At 50.7% G+C, this 18,199-nt stretch overlaps 1 protein-coding gene and 1 long non-coding RNA gene across 4 annotated transcripts in view; one reads left to right on the forward strand and one right to left on the reverse strand.

Annotated features, from left to right (window-relative positions):
- The first annotated feature begins 15 nt into the window (after positions 1 to 15).
- Positions 16 to 6,403, forward strand: LOC136403152 (uncharacterized). Of its 2 annotated transcripts, XR_010751111.1 has the most exons (4): positions 16 to 215; positions 655 to 829; positions 5,490 to 5,891; positions 6,134 to 6,403. It is a non-coding gene; the product is annotated as an uncharacterized lncRNA (long non-coding RNA). The 2 variants fall into 2 exon arrangements; XR_010751110.1 differs by having other exon boundaries at positions 16 to 829.
- Positions 1,697 to 18,199, reverse strand: part of CCDC57 (coiled-coil domain containing 57) — a 139,121-nt gene continuing 122,618 nt past the window's right edge. For both annotated transcript variants that reach the window (XM_066381624.1, XM_066381625.1), the window contains one exon: positions 1,697 to 2,106. In XM_066381624.1, coding sequence (XP_066237721.1) covers positions 1,904 to 2,106 — 203 coding nt within the window. In that variant the 3' untranslated portion in view covers positions 1,697 to 1,903. The remainder of the gene's footprint in view (positions 2,107 to 18,199) is intronic.

Below are 18,199 nucleotides of genomic sequence, written 5' to 3' on the forward strand. Positions count from 1 at the left end.
GCTGAGAGGGACGCCGCGGGCGAGCGCGGTCATTGACCCGGCCGAGGGAGCCCCGGGTGGGGTTACTGCCGGTCACCGTGGTTCTTCCTACCCAAGCCGTCCCACTTCGCGAGGTCGGTGCGGGAATCCGGAACCCCTTCGGAACTAGTCAGTGGCTTAGCAGGCGCATCCTTGCCTCCCCGGAGCCAGCCACAGGAAGGGGGCGCGGCCCTCTGGTGAGCAGGATCTGCACGGACACCTCTTGGTGATTCGAACAAAGGAACCTCCCTGGGCAGAGGCACTCCCGCGCGCACATGGCCACGCGCACCCACACGCGCGCACGCGCACACGCGGAGGCTCAGCCCTGTGCTCATTGGCGCGCCCTCACTTGTAATTATGCTCAAACGGTTACCGAACTTACAGCTTCTGCTCCGCTGCACACAGACTCCCGCTCAGTGGAAGGAAAGGCAGGACAGGGAAAAGGGACAGAGGGCTCTGAGGTCCGACAGCCGAATTGCTGTCCTGAACAACCTGGGTTTTTGTTTCTCTTCTGATGTATGAGTTTTTCAGATACCCGGTGCCCCGAGCCAGAAGCAGCTGCGCGAGTCAGAGACGCTCACGGTGTCTGACATGCTTCTACGGAAAGGGACTAGGCATCTCAATTCACTTTTTCAGCTAAAAGAAGTCACACGGCCACGCCTCACTAGAAGGGGACGCTGGAAATAGTAGAGCGCCGAGAACTCCGCCCCTGGGAGAGCTGCGCTAGGAGGAGCACTGCTACCCCTGAGGGGAGGCTACCAGATGCCCGTGAGTTAAAGGGAGCTGAATGAAGCTATCATTGATGCACAGGGTGAGGCAGGAACTACTGAGCGCCCCTGGGACCTGAGTGTGTGATCCAGGGCTCCGCATCAGGCAGCTCCCTGTTCCAGAGCTGCCATGTGCTCCCACACCTATGAGCCAGACAGGTAGAAGACACTGAAACCACAAAAGCCACATGATGTGCTCTGATCACACAGTAGGGAGTGTGGATGCAGCCTTACCCCATCACTCTCCCACACTCCTTCTGCCCTAGTGAAAGGGAAAGACTCAGTGCCTGCCCAGGCTGCTTGAGGGTTACCCCCACCTAGGGTGGGGACTGCCAATCTCCATCCCTCAGCAGTGCTGCAGGTGAGAGCACTCTGGCGAATGCCAGAGAAGAAAAGAGCTGAGCGCCCAGGGCCACCTCTCCAACGTTGCCTCCCAGGACAGATGACTGTGGTTGGCTACTGACTTAGCACAGAGCATCCCAAATGTCAGGACCTGTGGTTATGATTTTGGGACATGTCTTTCTCGTGGGGATTGTGGGTGTGGTTTTGTAGCACTCAGAGTATGTAGCCTCAGTTTTACAAGTGTTTCTCATTTTGGCAGGTCACTTCCATCCCATGAGCACCCTGGCATGCAGGACACAGCAGGGGCCCTATCTGGGCATGTGGGGGTCACCCAGCTCCACGGTTCTCACTATGGAAGGTTCCTCTCCTGCATGTTGCTGCTCTCTAGGGGAACACTTGCTTTGCAGGTGGGCATCCTGATTTTGCTCTCCCTGCCTGGGCAGCGGCAACATGCAGGTGGGTGGCTGTGGGTGGTGACAAGGCAGCTAACTGGTGATGTCCTGAGGCCTTTTCCCAAGTAGGGTAGATAAACAACTCCCAGGCCAGCAGGAGAGGGAGGCTTAGCTTTAATGAGTTCTGTACTGGGCCTGTGAGGCACCCCGGTAGTACTGGGGAGCCTGCACTGCAGCGCACAATCCCCCCATTTGTGCACACATACACACACATACCCCTGCTGTGGCGATGACAGCACCAGCGCTAACCACCAACCGAGGAGAGGGAGAGAAGGTTGGGGGAAAGGGGGAGCAGTGAGGGGAGGAGGCGAACAGCCAAGGAAGTCAGTCCTTGAAGTTGTAGTTCCAGATCTTAGGGGGCCGCTGGCAGCCTTTGGGTTTTGCAGGGTGAGCCCTGGAGGGTCTGGCAGGCTTGGCCTTGGTCTGGGCTTCCACCTTCATCCCTTTTATGGCAAAGGCTGCCCATGTCTCGATGGGGCTTCCCTCAAGGTGTCGTGGGCTACCGGCTGCTGGAAGTGCTGTGTGCTCTACCAGGGAAAAAGAAACAAAAGAAAGGCCTGTTAATTAAGGCAGGATGCCTTAGGCTTTGAAAGCAGGAACCAGAGACTCTGTACCTGGTTCTCTTCACAGGAGCCCATGCAGGCCCTGCCATGGTGGCTGCTCAGTGGCAGCAAGGTCCCGCCCTGATGTCCTGGCACCGGGGGTGTGGGCATGTTCTCTCCTGATGCTCCGCAGGCCTGGGCCTGCCTCTCCACTGGGCACTCAGGACATCTGGCCCTGAACACTCCATCTCCTGTCATAACCATTTCGTAATGGGTCCCATGGGGTAGGGAGTGCCTAGGTTAATGGTTGACTCAGGGCACTTACCAGGCTGTCAGTCAACCTCCCCCTGCCTGCTGACCATGCTCCCTGGGCACTTCCAACTCCCCGGCAGCCTCAAATTTTATCCTTCAAACTTCTCTACTTCCAAGATTTTAAAAATGAAGCATGTGTTTCTTGTGTACAATAAGGATGTTATTAAGAAGCAATTGTAAAAAAAAAAAAAAAAAAAAGAATAAGAAGCAATTGTGAGCTGCAAGCTCAGGATGGCTCTCCCTCTTGGGGCCAGAAGGCCAGGCAGGACTGAGACACTGGTGATGCCCTGTCTGCACAGTGTCACCTGGTGGGGCCACCCAGGACATGGCCACTTGTGGCACAGGAGGGACCTGAGGACGAAGGGTCAGCAAGCTGGGTTGGCGAGGCAGGGGACTGTGGAAGGCGTACACAGGGAGGCATGCGGTGGCCTGTAGGCACCATAAGCTGAGGTCTGTCAGCCATGCCCAAGTCTCTGGCCCCCACTTTGGGCCCTTCTTTCATCTTGCGTTTCCCTGTAGCCTGCCCAGGCTTGCACACCCGTGGCCTCCCTTGTGTGACATCAAACCCAGTCCTCTTGCTGCCTGACCTCCGAGCGCCTGGTCCTGGAGGGGCGAGGATGTGGGTCCCTGGAGGAACTCTCTGTTCCCAGCCCCAGACTAACTCCTCCTCCACACACAGATACTTCTACCCCTCTCTTGACAACTAAACATGCAGGCCCTGATCTTGGTCAGCTCCTTCCTGCCACCCAGCACTGACCTCTGCTAGCTTGGTTTCCTTTTGGAAGGAATCCCAGTGGGGAAGGGCAGGATCCGGATCCTGCCACTGTAACACTGGGGAACCCTCCCCACAACATGAGGGGCTGGCCCTCCCAGAGATTCCAAGAGCCTGACCTCAGTTTGTCCTGAGAGCTGCTGCCTGGAGAAAATGAGGCTGAGGGGAAGGGCCAGCCTAGGGCCTGGGTGCCAGTGGGTAAAGTGAGGCTTAGTGGAATGGCTGGCCCAGGGCCCTCTGCTTGCGGCTCAGCTTCCTGTGATGCTGGCTGAGGGTAAAGGGGCTCTGAGTGAAAGGAGAGGAGAGATGATGGTCTAAGATTTCTGCTCCTCTCCTGAAGAGGTGGCCGGATCCTCCAGTGCAGGGCAGTGCTGGCTTAGGCACGAGGCTGGCTGTGTCAGGCCCACTCACCCCCAGCACACTCTTGTGACTGCCATGCAGTCTCCCACCTGAGTGACCTGAGCTTGCCCCTGCTCAGACCAGTCACTGGTTGTGGAAACTCAGCCCCCACTGCAGTCTGCCTTTTCCTTCTCACCTGACCTGTTCTGCCAGCCCAGCCTAGGTTGCTCTTCCACAGGGGTTCTGAACTGGCTTAGGGGAGAGTGTCCCTGCACAGGGATTCCTCCTGCTTCCTCACTGGGCTGCTGCTGGTCCCAACACCAAAGCCTCCAGCTCAAAGCCCCTCTCAGGTGTAGCACCTGCCTTGTGAGACAGGATGAGTCTCACAGACATGTGTGGGTATGGAGATGGCCAGTATCCTGTCTGGGTCACTGGCCCCAGCTCCCTGGTGGCTCGGAACTGTTCAGCCCTGTCCATGTCACCCTTCCAGCTGCCTGGGCTTTTGAGGGCTATCGGAAGGCTGGGACACCAGACCCATGCCTGCCCTGGCTCTCTAGAGCCTTCTGGGGGGCTGAGGCAGGGCTCAAGTCCCATTTGTCTTGGGCTCAGGGGACACAGCGTCCTCAGCCAGTCCTGTCTCTCCTGCCTTCCCCTCTGTGGGGTAATGGCCTGCGTGTGCTGATGGCCATTTATTCCTGCTGAGGCCTGCTTCCATGGGAGCTCGCACACCCCAAAATTTCCATTGATTTTGAAAGAGTGGGGAAGGGGGAGAGAGAGAGAGAGAAGTATCAATTCGTTTCACTCAGTTCCATTTAGTTGTGCACTCATTGGTCACTTTTCCTATGTGCTCTGACTGGGGGTCAAACCTGTGACCTGCGGTGTGCACAGTAAGTGCTTTATTCACTGAACCACTGGGCCAGAGCTGAATCCCTATTTTGATTAGCGGATGCATAAAGATCTAAGTCTAAAAACTAAATAAACAAGAAAAATTCATGAAAGATACATTTTCAAAAGGGGCCCATGGGGGCTGCACTCCAGGGTCAGCTAGGCCAGCGCTGGCTCTAGGGCCTGCGGCATCTGCGGGACTCTCGTGGGGTAGGGTTGCCCATCCTCACGCCCTGGCCCAGTGCACTGGCAGGTCACAAGGCCATGTTGCTCTCTGTTCCTCTTGGCGGGAGGACAGCTGTCAGTGAGGCAATGCTCTCCTTTTGCACAGAATGGTGGCCACTTGGGAGGGCTGCCCCATTGGCCACATGCACACAGCTGCCCACCCTGCTCAAGGTGCTGTGATCTGCGAGCTTGGCCAGAGGCTCCTCACACCAGGCAAAGCCCCAGAAATTGCTCTCTGGAAGTCTGGCTATGACCCATTGGTGCCCCGGTAAGGGGAGCGAGAAGGGCTGGTCAGGCTGGCAGCAGGTACAGGGATGATGCAGACTCCAGCAGAGCTCTAGGCCACCTCTCAGCCGATGACAGGCTGGTGGCTCTCTGCAGCGTGCCTCTGCTCCCCGTTCGGTTTCAGCCCAGGTGGGAAGCGGAGCAGCTGTCCTCCCTCATGTACACTGGGCCCTGGGATGCAGGCTTGCAAGAAGAGGAGGCCACCTGGGGACTATGCTGTCCAGAGGATTGCACTCTGTGCACACACGTGCTAGGACCTTGCCCTGCTGCAGGGGCTGCATGGCCCTGCCCACCAGTACTCTGAGAGGCAAAGTGCAGTAGCCTCAACCCAAAGCCGCAGCGCCAGTAGAGAAAAGTGGGCTAACGGAGATAGACAGATGCATCCCAGTGACTCCAAGATGTGGCCCTCTTCTGGGCGTCTCATGGCAAAGGCTTCTCTTGGGAGGCAAAGCTGCTCAGCTTCCCCATCACTTGCGGAGTGGGGCTCAGGGAGGCATCAGAAATGAATCACACAAGCAGATCTGATGAACCCACGCTTCTTCCCTCACAGCTCGGGCTGCACCTGTCATCTCCCTCCTGGCTTGGCTGGAATGCAAGCCTGCAAGGAGTTGCCTTCCAGAAGGTCCTCTGCTCACAAGGCCTGGGTGGCACCTCCTAGGCCTCCAGCTGCTGCTCAGCTCCCAGCCAAGCCACCTACGGGTTGGCCCCCAGGCTGATACCCCATGGAGAAGCCAGCAGATGGCAGGGCTGCCAGGAAGGATGGGGTGCCTGTCTGCAGGTGTGAGACCAACACCCTGAAGGGGGAAGGGAGCCTGGTACCAGGTCTTGGTGGAGATGGATGCCTCGGGCTCCTCAGCAGCCTCATCAGCACTTCATGCTCCCATCATCACATGGGCCCACAGTCCTAGAGAAGATGTCCACCTGGGTCTTGGTGCAGCGCACACCCCAGACTGTAAGTGAGGGGGTTGCAGTGGGGTGGGGAGTGACTACCCTCTTGCCTCCAATGGATTCTTCCAAAGCAGACTCTTCTGCAGAAGGGGGTTGGCCCTTGGACCTGGGGCACAGCATGGATACTTGGTAAGGTCATTGTATCTCAGGAATGGGAGTTCACTTCAGAAAAACCATGGTGTTCCTAGGGAAGGAACCTTTAGTGGCCGTGGCTCCGTCCCTCCATCCTCTGGTTTCTGTCCATAGGTTTGGGGGCAGAGAGCCATTTCCATGCTGTGCATCAGCAGCCGGAGGTCAGCCTGCTGGTCTAGTGAGCTCCCTTGTGCAAAGCACATGGAGAAACAAGTGGCCAAGACCAGTCAACATGTGGCTGGTACAAAGAATGGCCTCAGGCCTGGCCTGTGGTGGCTCAGTGGATAAAGCAGTGACCTGGAACGCTGAGGTCGCCGGTTCGAAACCCTGGGCTTACGTGGTCAAGGCGCATGTGGGAGTGGATGCTTCATGCTCCTCCCACCTTCTCTCTCTCTCTCCTTTCTAAAATGAATAAAAACAACAACAACAAAGAATGGCCTCAGTAGCTCCCTGGTCAGCATCCTGTGGGAACAGCAGAGGGGACAGGCCTGCAAAGGCTTGAACATCTGACCTATGCCACTACTTGGACTGGGCGCCCCTTCTCTGGGTGATGGGGCTTTTCTGCCTGTCCAAAGGGTTCCCTCAGCTCCCATGTGAACCAGGGAGGTTCAGCCCTGGCCGTAGAGTGAACCATGAATTCCACACTTTGGCAGCAGCATCCACTGAAAGTTTAAAGCCACATTATGAATTTCCAGGTGGGCATTCCTTCTTCTACTTGTGCATGAAGTCTGCAGCATCAAGGTGTAACTGGTGTGTGGTGGTGTCAGAGCATGCCTATTCGATGCTTCAGTCCCAGGACGCCTGGCACCAGAGGGCACGCAGGGCTCAGGGAGCACCTGCTATCCTTCCTGAGTCACTTCCCAGCCATAGCTCCACGCCACAATGCCCACATGAAGGCTGGATGGCACACCGTGAGGAGGCCAGAGGGCAGGGCGCAGATAAACCATGCTTATAAATAACCCTCCACATCCTCATGTCCAATTGTTGTGCATACCTCTACACACCTGCTGGGCCATGAGCTCCCTAAATAAGCAGGTACAAATTCTGCTTCTAGATAAGGATCCACATTGCAAACTCCCATTGAGGAAGTGCTTAAGTCAGAAGAGAGAATCCCACAGATGCGAGAAATGTGAGAAACAGGAAATCAGAGCTGCTGACAAGGAGAGGGTGTAGAGAACAGGCCCTGTGACGGGCGATGTGGGAGCCAGTCTGGGAAGGTGTGGGGCTCTGTGGACGTGGCACATCGGGAAAACATCAGGTAAAACAGCACAGAGAAACTGGCCTTCTCTGGGAAAAAGCCGAAATGTAGACAATGAGGCAGAGAGAAGGTAAATGAATGGGAAAGAAATAATACAGGAGAATGACATGTAGTAGATAAGAACTCAATACATATAAATATTAAGCTTACAAAAAAAAATCATTGGATTTTAAAAAGAGAAAACAAGATCCAATAAGATGTGTGAAAGATACATTTAAAACAAAAGACACGGCCCTGGCTGGATGGCTCAATGGTAGAGCATTGGCCTGGTGTGTGGACGTCCCAGGTTCGATTACTGGTCAGGGTACACAGGAGAAGGACGCATCTGTTTTCCACCCCTTCTCTCACTCTCTCCCCCTCCTGCAGCCATGGCACCATTTGAGCGAGTTGGCCCTGGGCGCTGTGGATGGCTCCATGGCCTCTGCCTCAGGTGCTAAGAAGAGCTCAGTTGCTGACCAACAGAGCAACACCCGAGATAGGCAGAACATCACTCCCTAGTGGGCTTGCTGGGTGGATCCTGGTCAGGGTGCATGCAGAAGTCTGTCTCTGCCTCCCCTCCTCTCACTGAATAAAATAAATAAATAAATAAAAGACACATAAACACTGAAAATAAAAAATAAAAGAGAATTAGCCCTGACCATATAGCTTGTTGGTCAGAGCATCATCCTGATTCCTGGTGCAATTACTGGTAAGGGCACATAGAAGAACAAATTGATTTTCCTGTCTCTCCCTCTCCATTCCTCTCTCTAAAATCAATAAATATTTAAAAAAAAAATAGAATCAGGCAAAAAGTGCCATAATAAAGACATAACTTCAACTCAGCAGCAGTTTTTGACACCTGTGAGAGTGCAGGTCATCCCATAAGCTGTAGAAGCTCTAAGCTGCCCCTCTCAGAGATGTAAGATGACCAGGCAAAAAAAAAAAAAAAAAAGAAACCTTATGATGTCTCAGAGGCAGATGATCACCTTATCTTCCAGCAGGCACGACCCTGCCATGTCAGTCATAGAGTAAGACTCAGTCCACTCCACACAGAATGAAGAAAGTTAGAAGCCCCTACCAAACCTCAAACCTCTTCTGCTTTGAAACAGCACAAGATATCCCTGAGTAATGGTCAAATTGTAGAGGAAGCCATAAAGAGGTTAGAGATGTGCGGTGCTCAATTTGTAGGACATGAATGAGACACTCACCAGGAGACACCTTTCCAACCAAGAGACCACCTCACTTCCAACCCGAGAAGCTGGAAAGAATGTTACAGAACAAGAAATAAAGGCAGATTTCAGTGAAATGGAAACCTCAAGAAAACAGAGTTGAACCAAGACTGTTGCCTGATGAGATTAATTAGACTGATCCAAAAAGAGGGAGAGGGGCAAGCAAATGGGGCAGGGAGTCAATACTGCCTAGATGATGAAAAATTACAAAACCAGCACCAAAAAACAGCATTTCAAGTGTCCAAGAGCTATTAAGAAACTGAAACAATAACCACGCACTTCCCAAGAGTACCCAGCCTAGGTGGCTTCACAGGTGCTGCTATGGAATTTTCAAAGCAACCAAAATGGCCAGGAACAATCCATTTCTATGTTATTAAAATGTTTCAGAAAAGTAGAAAAAGAGTGAAAGCTGCCCAGCTCATTCTATTCCCAAAAGCACGTAAGGACAATATAAGAAATATCGCCAGCCTGCTAAATTGTACAAACACAGCTGCAGAGACTACATAGAAACATTAGCAAATCAAATCAGACTGGTATTAAAAGTACACTATTATCAAGTACGGTTTATCCCACTCATGCAAGCCTGGGTCAACCTCAGAACACCAACCACAGAACTTCACCCACATTAATCAACAAAAAAGTGAAAAAAGTATGTTCATCTTAATGCAAAGAAAATATGATAAGGTTTAACAGCTATTCATGTGACGACTCAGGAACATATGGGGTATTATTTTTGCTGTGGTGAAGGCACACAGCAGTGCATCTCTACTTAATGGGAAAACTACCTTATTCCCTTCCAAGCCAGGGAATGAGATAGCTGTCCACTGTGAGCTCCTGGTCACCGTAGTCCTCATGACCCCAGCCAATGGTACGAGCAAAGGACATAGGACTGGAAAGGAAGAAGCACAGTTATTATGTGAAGACAAAAAAAGATCCAAGACAACCCATTAGCACTAACGCGGAGGCTCAGCAAGGTAAGGGACAGATGGCATGCCACATCCGTACTTGACCTTCTAGGAAAGGGACACTCATGGACAGCAAGACCTAACTCTGCCTGCCTGCCTGCATCCTAGATGAGGGTTGCCTGGCACACAGCCAGGCCCCTTTGTCACAGCATCTGTGGCTGCTTCTGGTGCTTCAGCCTCCAGTTCCCAGTGTCCTCGCAGCAGAGGACGCAGCCACTGCTCCTGCACAACATGTGTGAAGTCTGCAGCACTGTCAGGTCAGCCGACAGCCTGTCTTTATCAGCGGTTCTGTATTCAAATAGGCTTCCTGCAGACAGTACAGAGCTGAGCCTGGCCTTTTTCTCCCACAGGCCTTTTAAAAAAATATTTAAGTAAAAAAATACCAAGGCTTTGTTTTCTTATAAAGTTAGCCCAACTTGATAGCTAAATAGAAAGGATGGACACTGTTCTTGTGAGAGAACAAGATTTGCCTGCTGCAGATTGTACCCATTATGCACCTGACCTGTGGTGGTGCAGTGGATAAAGCGTCGACCTGGAAATGCTGAGGTCGCCGGTTCGAAACCCTGGGCTTGCCTGGTCAAAGCACATATGGGAGTTGATGCTTCCAGCTCCTCCCCCCTTCTCTCTCTGTCTCTCCTCTCTCTCTCTCTCTGTCTCTCTTTCCTCTCTCTAAAAAAAAAAAAAAAAAAAAAAAATGATTAAAAAAAAAAAAAGAATGTACCCATTATGTCAAAGAATGAGTAACATGAAAGGGGTGAGGCTGTCATTGTCTCAGCGTCACAGCAATAATTTGGAAAACAAAACTTAATTTGTGCTGGACATGCCCACAGGGAAGGAACAGGAGGACTTTAAATACATCAGTCATTACTGCACACTATAAACAGCCCCATCAGGTTCTCCCCATCTGAAGTGCGCCCACCCATGGGGACCCATAGAGCTGCCAGGCAGTTCAGCACTGCCCCTGCCATTCCCCATTGGCTTTTAAATTTTTTTTAAATTTATTGATTTTTAAAGAGAGGAAAGGGAAGAGAGAAACATTGATTTGTTGTTCCATTTACTTATGCATCATTGGTTCATTCCTGTGTGTGCCCTGACTGGGGATCGAACCTGCAATCTTGGTGTATTGGGATGATGCTCTAACTGACGTTGGGCTTCAAGCCAGTGACCTTTGGGCTCAAGCCGGCAACCATGGGATCATATTGATGATCTCATGCTCAAGCTGGCGACCTTGGGGTCTCGAATCTGGATCCTTGACATCATAGGTCAACGCTCTATCCACTGCACCAGCACTGGTCAGGCCCCCTCAAACATTGGTTTTGTTTTTGTATTTTTCTGAAGTGAGAAGGAGGGAGGCAGAGAGACTCACTGCCACATGCACCCGACCAGGATCCACCCGGCATGTCCACCAGGGGGCAATGCTCTGTCCATCTGGGGCGTTGCTCCAATGCTACCTGAGCCATTCTAGCACCTGAGGTGGAGGCCATGGAGCCATCCTCAGCGCCCGGGCCAACTTTGCTCCAGTGGAGCCTTGGCTGCAGGAGGGAAAGAGAGAGACAGAGAGAAAGGAGAGGGGGAAGGGTGGAGAAGCAAATGGGTGCTTCTCCTGTGTGCCCTGGCCGGGATTCGAATCTAGGACTTCCACACCCGTGGCTGACGCTCTACCGCTGAGCCAACAGGCCAGGGCCGCATGGCTGATTTTAAATGATTATTCTCGTTGGATTGTCTTCACTTCCTACTTCAAAATAATGTTACACAACTTTACATAAGAGTGTACCCCCTCACACCATTCACGTCACACAGGTTACTTCTGCATATATCACAAACTCTGTAACACACTGTTATTATGTGTGCTTTAAACAGTCCGTTATCTTCTAAAGGAGAACGTGTGTCTTGGCTGTTTTCCCACTGACTTGCTGTTCCACCCTCTGGGTCACTTGCCTGGTGTCATTCTCCTGCAGTCTGAGGAAGACCCTTTGAGATTGTCTTGTAGGGCAGGTCTGTTGGTGAAGAAGTCTGTCTGTAAGGTGTGTCTACTTGTAAGGTATTTTGCCTTAATTTTTGAAAAATGTCTTTGCTACATGTAGACTTCTATTTGACAGCTTTCTTTGCTGTCGACACTTTGAAGGCAACAAGCCTTTGTCTTCCAGCCTGAGCTGTTCCTGAAGAGAAGTCTGTCATGGTTTTCATCCACATTCTTCTCTACATAATGCACCTTTCCCTATTATTTGGCTGCTTTTAAGGTTTTTTTTCTTTACCACTGATTTTCAGAAATGTGATCCTGAGTGTAAGGTCGGTGGATAGAGGGATGGTCACGTAGGAACTCAGACCCGCCCACTTTGGCTAGGACCGCCCACAATCAATCCCGCCAAAGGAAGCTTCCCAGGAACCATTTGGAAAGAAGCAATCGTCTGCCAGCCAGTCAAATTTTACCACGTCATAGTAGCTCCACTTCCCTAGAGGGACCCTTTAAATATCTCCCACGCGGTTTAATTTTTGCAACTTCCCTAGCCTCCATTTTTTACCTCCATTTCTCTTTCTTTCCTCGGGGCCAGGGAACCTTGCCGGGCGGGGTGTGCACTCTGTACTCAATAAAGCCGTTTATTATTCCACACTTTGCGGCTCCAGCCCTCTTCCTTCCTTCTCACCGGGGAAAAATACCTTACACTGAGGTTCTCTGGATTGCACGCACATGTCTATACTGCTGTGTGGGGCAAACTTCTTGGGGCTATGAGTTGAATTTTCATCAAATTTAGAGAAAAAAAAACCCAGCCATCATTTCTTCAGATGCTTTCCTGTCCCTTTTCTCTTCTCCTTTCCTGTTGACTGGTGGACACTCCCAGGTCACCATGGATGTTTTCCTTTCACCATTATCTCCTCTCTGTGTGTCATTCTGGAGAGACTTCGTTGCCGTGTCTCCAAGTTCACTGCTCTTTCTTCTACCATGTTTATTCTGCTGTTATTCCTTCTCATACATTTCCTTTGACAAATACTGTACTTTTAGTCTCTAGAAGTTGCTTTCTTTCTTTTTTTTTTTTTTTTTTTGACAGAGATAGAGTCAGAGAGAGGGGCAGATAGGGACAGAGAGACAGGAAGGGAGAGAGATGAGAAGCATCTTAGTTGTTAATTGATTGCTTTCTCATATGTGCCTTGACTGGGGGTGGGGGTGGGGGGTGGATACAGCAGAGTGAGTGATCCCTTGCTCAAGCCAGTGACCTTGGGCTCAGCCAGTAACCTTGGGCTCAGCCAGTGACCTTGGGCTTCAAGCCAGTGACCTTTGGGCTCAAGCCAGTGACCCAGTGCTCAAGTCGGTGAGCCCACGCTCAAGTCAACAACCTTGAGGTTTTGAACCTGGGTCCTCCACGTACCTGTCTGACACTCTATCCACTGTGCCACCATCTGGTCAGGCTCTAGAAGTTTCTTTTAAAATGTTTTCATTATATATGATGTTTTACTATTTAAATACAGTTACAACAGTTCTTTTAATGTCTCGTCTGCTGTTCCCTTGTTTCCTTTCTGGGCCTCTTCCTATTGCTGGTTTTCCCCTTGGATCCAGGCCACACTTTTCTGCTTCTTCACATGTCTTGTCATTTTTTTAAAAGATTTTATTTATTTTTATTTAAGAGAGGAGAGAGAGAGAAGGGGGAAGGAGCAGCAAGCATCAACTCCCATATGTGCCTTGACCAGGCAAGCCCAGGGTTTTGAACCGGCAACCTCAGCATTCTAAGTCAACGCTTTTTCCACTGCGCCACCACAGGTCAGGCTGTCTTGTCATTTTTAATTGAATGCCAGTCATTGTAAATGCTGTTAAAATTTTTCTTGTCACATTTTGGTGTTGGTCTTTGTTTTGGTACTGGGTAGATTCCTTGTTTGGGTCATTTCAAACACTGTTTTTAAGCTTTTTTTATATATACATAAATTTTTATTAATTTTAATGGGGTGACATCAATAAATCAGGGTACATATATTCAAAGAAAACATGTCCAGGTTATCTTGTCAATCAATTATGTTGCATACCCATCACCCAAAGTCAGATTGTCCTCCGTCACCTTCTATCTAGTTTTCTTTGTGCCCCTCCCCCTCCCCCTCCTTCCCTCCCCCCCATAACCACCACACTCTTGTCCATGTCTCTTAGTCTTGTTTTTATGTCCCACCAATGTATGGAATCATGCAGTTCTTGTTTTTTTCTGATTTATTTATTTCACTCCGTATAACATTATCAAGGTCCCACCATTTTGTTGTAGATGATCCGATGTCATCATTTCTTATGGCTGAGTAGTAAGCCATAGTGTATATGTGCCACATCTTCTTTATCCAGTCATATATATATATATATATATATATATATATATATATATATATATTCATTTTAGAGAGGAGAGGGAAAGACAGAGAGAGAGAGAGAGAGAGAGAGAGAGAGAGAAGGGGGAGGAGCTGGAAGCATCAACTCCCATATGTGCCTTGATCAGGCAAGCCCAGGGTTTCGAACCGGCGACCTCAGCATTTCCAGGTCGACGCTTTATCCACTGCACCACCACAGGTCAGGCTATTTTTTTTTTACAGTGATTAAAGCCTTTAAGCATCTCTTGGCCAATACAACAAGAATCCATAAAAGAGTAGTGTCCTTAACATGTTCACCAAGTCCAAGTTGGCACCAACACCATTCCAAATCCCTGCGAATGCAACCCTACCCCAGTTCAGTCCGTTAGGAGCTGTCACAAGGAGCAGGAGTCCAGAAAAAGTCCACATCCAGGAAAAGCCCGCATGGCACTGGAATTGTTGTCACGATTCTATACTTTGCAGCTCACATCCAAGTCCCAATGACCGCTGCTTCTAGCTGGTAATGATTCAGGTAGACTGGAAAAGCCATCTGCAGCATGTGTGGAGATGGAGTGTCTGTTCTCTGCCTGGAGAGATGAGACTAGGTTGCTTTTCCCTGGAGCTCTGCAACTGTGGCGTGGTGAAAAGAACCTTGGGATACACTAAGCAGTCTCGGTGTGGCTTCTTCAGTGTTCCTTGGTTGAAGAGTCCTCTTAGTTTAGTCCAAAGTTGGTTTTCCCAGATGATAGTTCTTAAAATTAGTTTGTAATCCACTTTGGTTCTGGGAGGTGGGAGTTGGTACGTCCACCTACTCCAACGCCATCTTGTCTTCCCTGTTTTTAAGCTTTTATAGGTAATTCTGGGTGAGCCATCACTCCAGAGACCACTGACCCCACCACTGGGGTCTCCAGTGAATGGAGGTCATCCCTGGGAACTCATCACTCTGACTGGATAGAGCTTGGCTATCCCCCCACTGAGTGAGACTCTGGGAATAATTCTGCTTAGAATTTGTCTCTCTTTTGCCTGGATCTGTGGAGTTTTATTTATACTTCCATCGGCTTATATACTGTAAAGACTCAAGAGAACCCCTGTGTGGATTTTTGGAGCTGTCTTCAGCAGAGTTCTCCCCTTTTTGGACTTGTTCCTGCAACTGCCAGCCCCTGCTGCCCCTCAAACTAATTCCTGTTTCCTCAACTTGCTAAGGGTGCCGAGCTGTTTGATGTTCCCTCCCTGAGCCTCAGGCAGAAATCTTAGGAGGCCTCACTGTTTTTTTTCAAGGATCACAGCCCTGTGCTACCGACAGCCAATGCCTGAAAACGGGGGCTCTATATATTTTGTCCAGTCCTCTATTTGTTTATGGAGGAATGTTAAAGTCTGGTCCTTATCTCAGGCTGTCCAGAGCAGAAGGGACCAGTAGCCATGCTGTTACCAGAATAAACACCACTAAAGAGGAAACTGATTTGGCCACTTCTTAAAGTATTTGCTTTGTTTTGAAAGTTATTTCAACACAGGTTTTTCCCTAAGTGGCAGTAGTTGCTTCACTGTAACAACTTCAAGAAAAGAGCTAACAAAGGTCTACTTGACCATCTGTTTCTTGAAACCTTTAGGATAATCTGCTCTTCTTAAAAAAGTCTTAGGCGGTGGCAATTGGTACAGGCAAGAAGTGAGTGGGGGCCACTCCTCCAGTTTAGGGCCCTGGCTGATACCACCTTTGACCAGAAGACTGGTTTCTCAGGCTCCTTTAGCAGAAGTTACTAGAGGCTGTGCACCAGTGTCACAAGAGTGACAAGGCTGAGTGCAACTTTAGGCAAACACTCTGGCCAGGAGGGTCTGTGGGAGGAGCTGGGGCTCCACATGAGTATGAGAGCCCTACAGGAAGAATTCTTCATGATGAAGCTCCCTGGTTCTAACTGCCCTCCCTGGTCATCTTCCTTTTCCTTCTATAAATACTCCTGTGTATGAGCACACAGGCAAGACCATGTGTGTGGACTGCCATGTCTATATGCACTGGGTTACAACAGTTTCTTTGCCCCCTGAATAAATCTGTTTTGGGGACGAAACACCTACTCGAAATTATTTTTCAGTCCACAGCAGTTTCCCTGGTGTAACCTGGCTGTCTCATCCAGTCCCTTCCTGAGTGCAGGGACAACAGAGATAAGAGGACAGAGGGAAATGCAGTGATGAGAGGGGTGGGACCCTTTCACCAGGGCCCCACACAGCTGTGGTCACAACGCTTAACAAGACCATCTTCTAGGTGGGCGATTTCCATGACATCTGCCTCATGAGCTCACTGTGACAGTGAGCATGTATGCCAAGTCACCACGTCCCTAGCCTGTAAGCCCTGCCTGGGGTTTGTATCATTATGTTTCTGGTGCAGAGGACGGCCTGAACCTGGTTCATGGGGGCCTCCTTCCCTGTGGTGTGGGTTGGCCATGGCTGAGTCTTACAAGGCCCTCTTCGGCCTGCCCGTGCCCCCATGGCTCAGGAGCCTTGCACAGACTCCCAGGCCAGCAGAGAGTTCTCTGGTTAGCACACAGAGGTAAGGATGCAGATGGAACTCCCTCTTCTCCGTTGAATTTTATAAACCTAATAAAAGCATCTTTATCAGATGGAAGGACAGATGTAACAGTCCAGGTATATGTACAGTAGAGTTACACCCATCCTCTGAGGTCACCAGTCCTGGGTGGCTCCCACCTTTTCTTTGTCATCATGAACAATGGCTCCTCTTCAACTGTCACTCAAGCGCAGTACAGGGCAGCTGAGCCCCAGCTTCATGAGAAACACAGTAGCACCTGTGGGGAGGACCAATAGCAATAGTCCTAGTCTCAAGGATGCATGGACAAGGTGACTCAAAGGTCCTGTGTTCAGAGTATGTTTGTATGTTCTCTGAGCACAGCTGGGCCGGCAGGGCTGTTGCTGGATTGCTACCTGACTTGAAAGGAAGGCCTGGAACACTCTCTAATCAAAGCCCATGGTACCAGGAGGGTAGGTGGGACAGTGTCCGGGTCCCACTCAGCCCCCGCCAGAGGTTGGCAACCTGGCGGCCTATATGTAGTCCAACCACGTGTGAGCCACGTGAGGCCCACCCTGCTGACACAGGTCACTGGGGCATTTTCGTCTGTTTTCTTGTCACTCACATGAAATCAGAGCGCAGCTCTAGCTGGAGGGCCTGTGCCACAGGTCACTGCCTCCTTAGGCTATGAGGGACAGTGTGTCCAGGCCTCTCTCCCAGCTTCTAGGGGTTTCTAGGCACCTTTGGTGTTCCTTGGCTTATAGACACAGCACTCCAACCTCTGCCTTCATATGACACAGAGCCCTCTCATGTGCATGTCTGTCCTAACTTCCTTGTTTTGTGAAGACACCTGTCATATTAAATTAGGGTCCCTTACTCCAGTCTGACCTCATCTGAACCAATTACCTCTGCAATGACCCGGTTTTTAACTGTCATCATATCCTGAGGTCTGAAGGGTTAGGATTTCACATGAATTTTGAAGGGACAGAAACAAGTCAACCCTGTTTCCTTTGGATCACAAAGAGCAAATTGAATACCTTTAACTTTGGCCTTCTACATCACGACAGCTAACATTCATCGACCACTGTGTTCTTGGAACGGTCTAAGCACTTCAGACACTATGTCACAGCATCCTCACAACAATCATCTGACGTGAGTGCTGTTTATTCACAGCCCCACTGTGCAGATAGAGAAGCTGAGGCAAGAGAGGCTCAGGAACAGAGCTCATGCTCCCACCTTCACACCAGGCACCAGCCGGCCCACTAGCTTCCCAGCAGGCCAGGCCTGGGCTGGTCAGGGTCAGGAATTGTTCTACCTGAGGGTACAGCAGGACTGATGAACCACGGGATAATATCCTTTGGGTGTAGAAGACCCCACAGACAGGTGCAGCCCGTCGATCCCCTCTGTGGGCGGCGGTGTGTGTGTGGGGGGCACTGTGCTGGGATGGGGGCTCCTTCGCCATGAGAGGGCAGGAGAGGATAGCCTCCATGTGAGTGATGGGAGAAACCTAGGAAGATGGGCTGAGGGAATAGGAGAGCAGGAGCAGGGAGGCCAAAGGGAGGGCTTGGTTTCCTCACTGCTCCTGGGAGCAGTCGGTGAGGTGCGCAGGAGCGGGGAAGCAGTGACATAGAGGCCAAGGGTGGCACGTCACAGAAGACCAGTGCGAGCTTCTCGCTAACAAGCAGCGGACATTCAAACTTGGCAGGAAAGATTCCAGCATGTCAGACAAAACCAGCCCATTTTGACCTGTGGGTTTGGCAAAGACTTAAAGACTGATAACAGGTGATGTAGGTGAGGGTGTACACGGGCGCCCCATGCAGGACGCTGGCAGGTCCCGAAGGTTGCTGTCACTTTAGCACAGGTGGGTTGGTCATGTCAGAGGCCCTACAGAGTGCTCCTGTCCCTGCAGCCTGCTTCAGG

This window comes from Saccopteryx leptura, chromosome 4 (assembly GCF_036850995.1).
Source record: "Saccopteryx leptura isolate mSacLep1 chromosome 4, mSacLep1_pri_phased_curated, whole genome shotgun sequence".
NCBI classification, from domain to species: domain Eukaryota; kingdom Metazoa; phylum Chordata; class Mammalia; order Chiroptera; family Emballonuridae; genus Saccopteryx; species Saccopteryx leptura.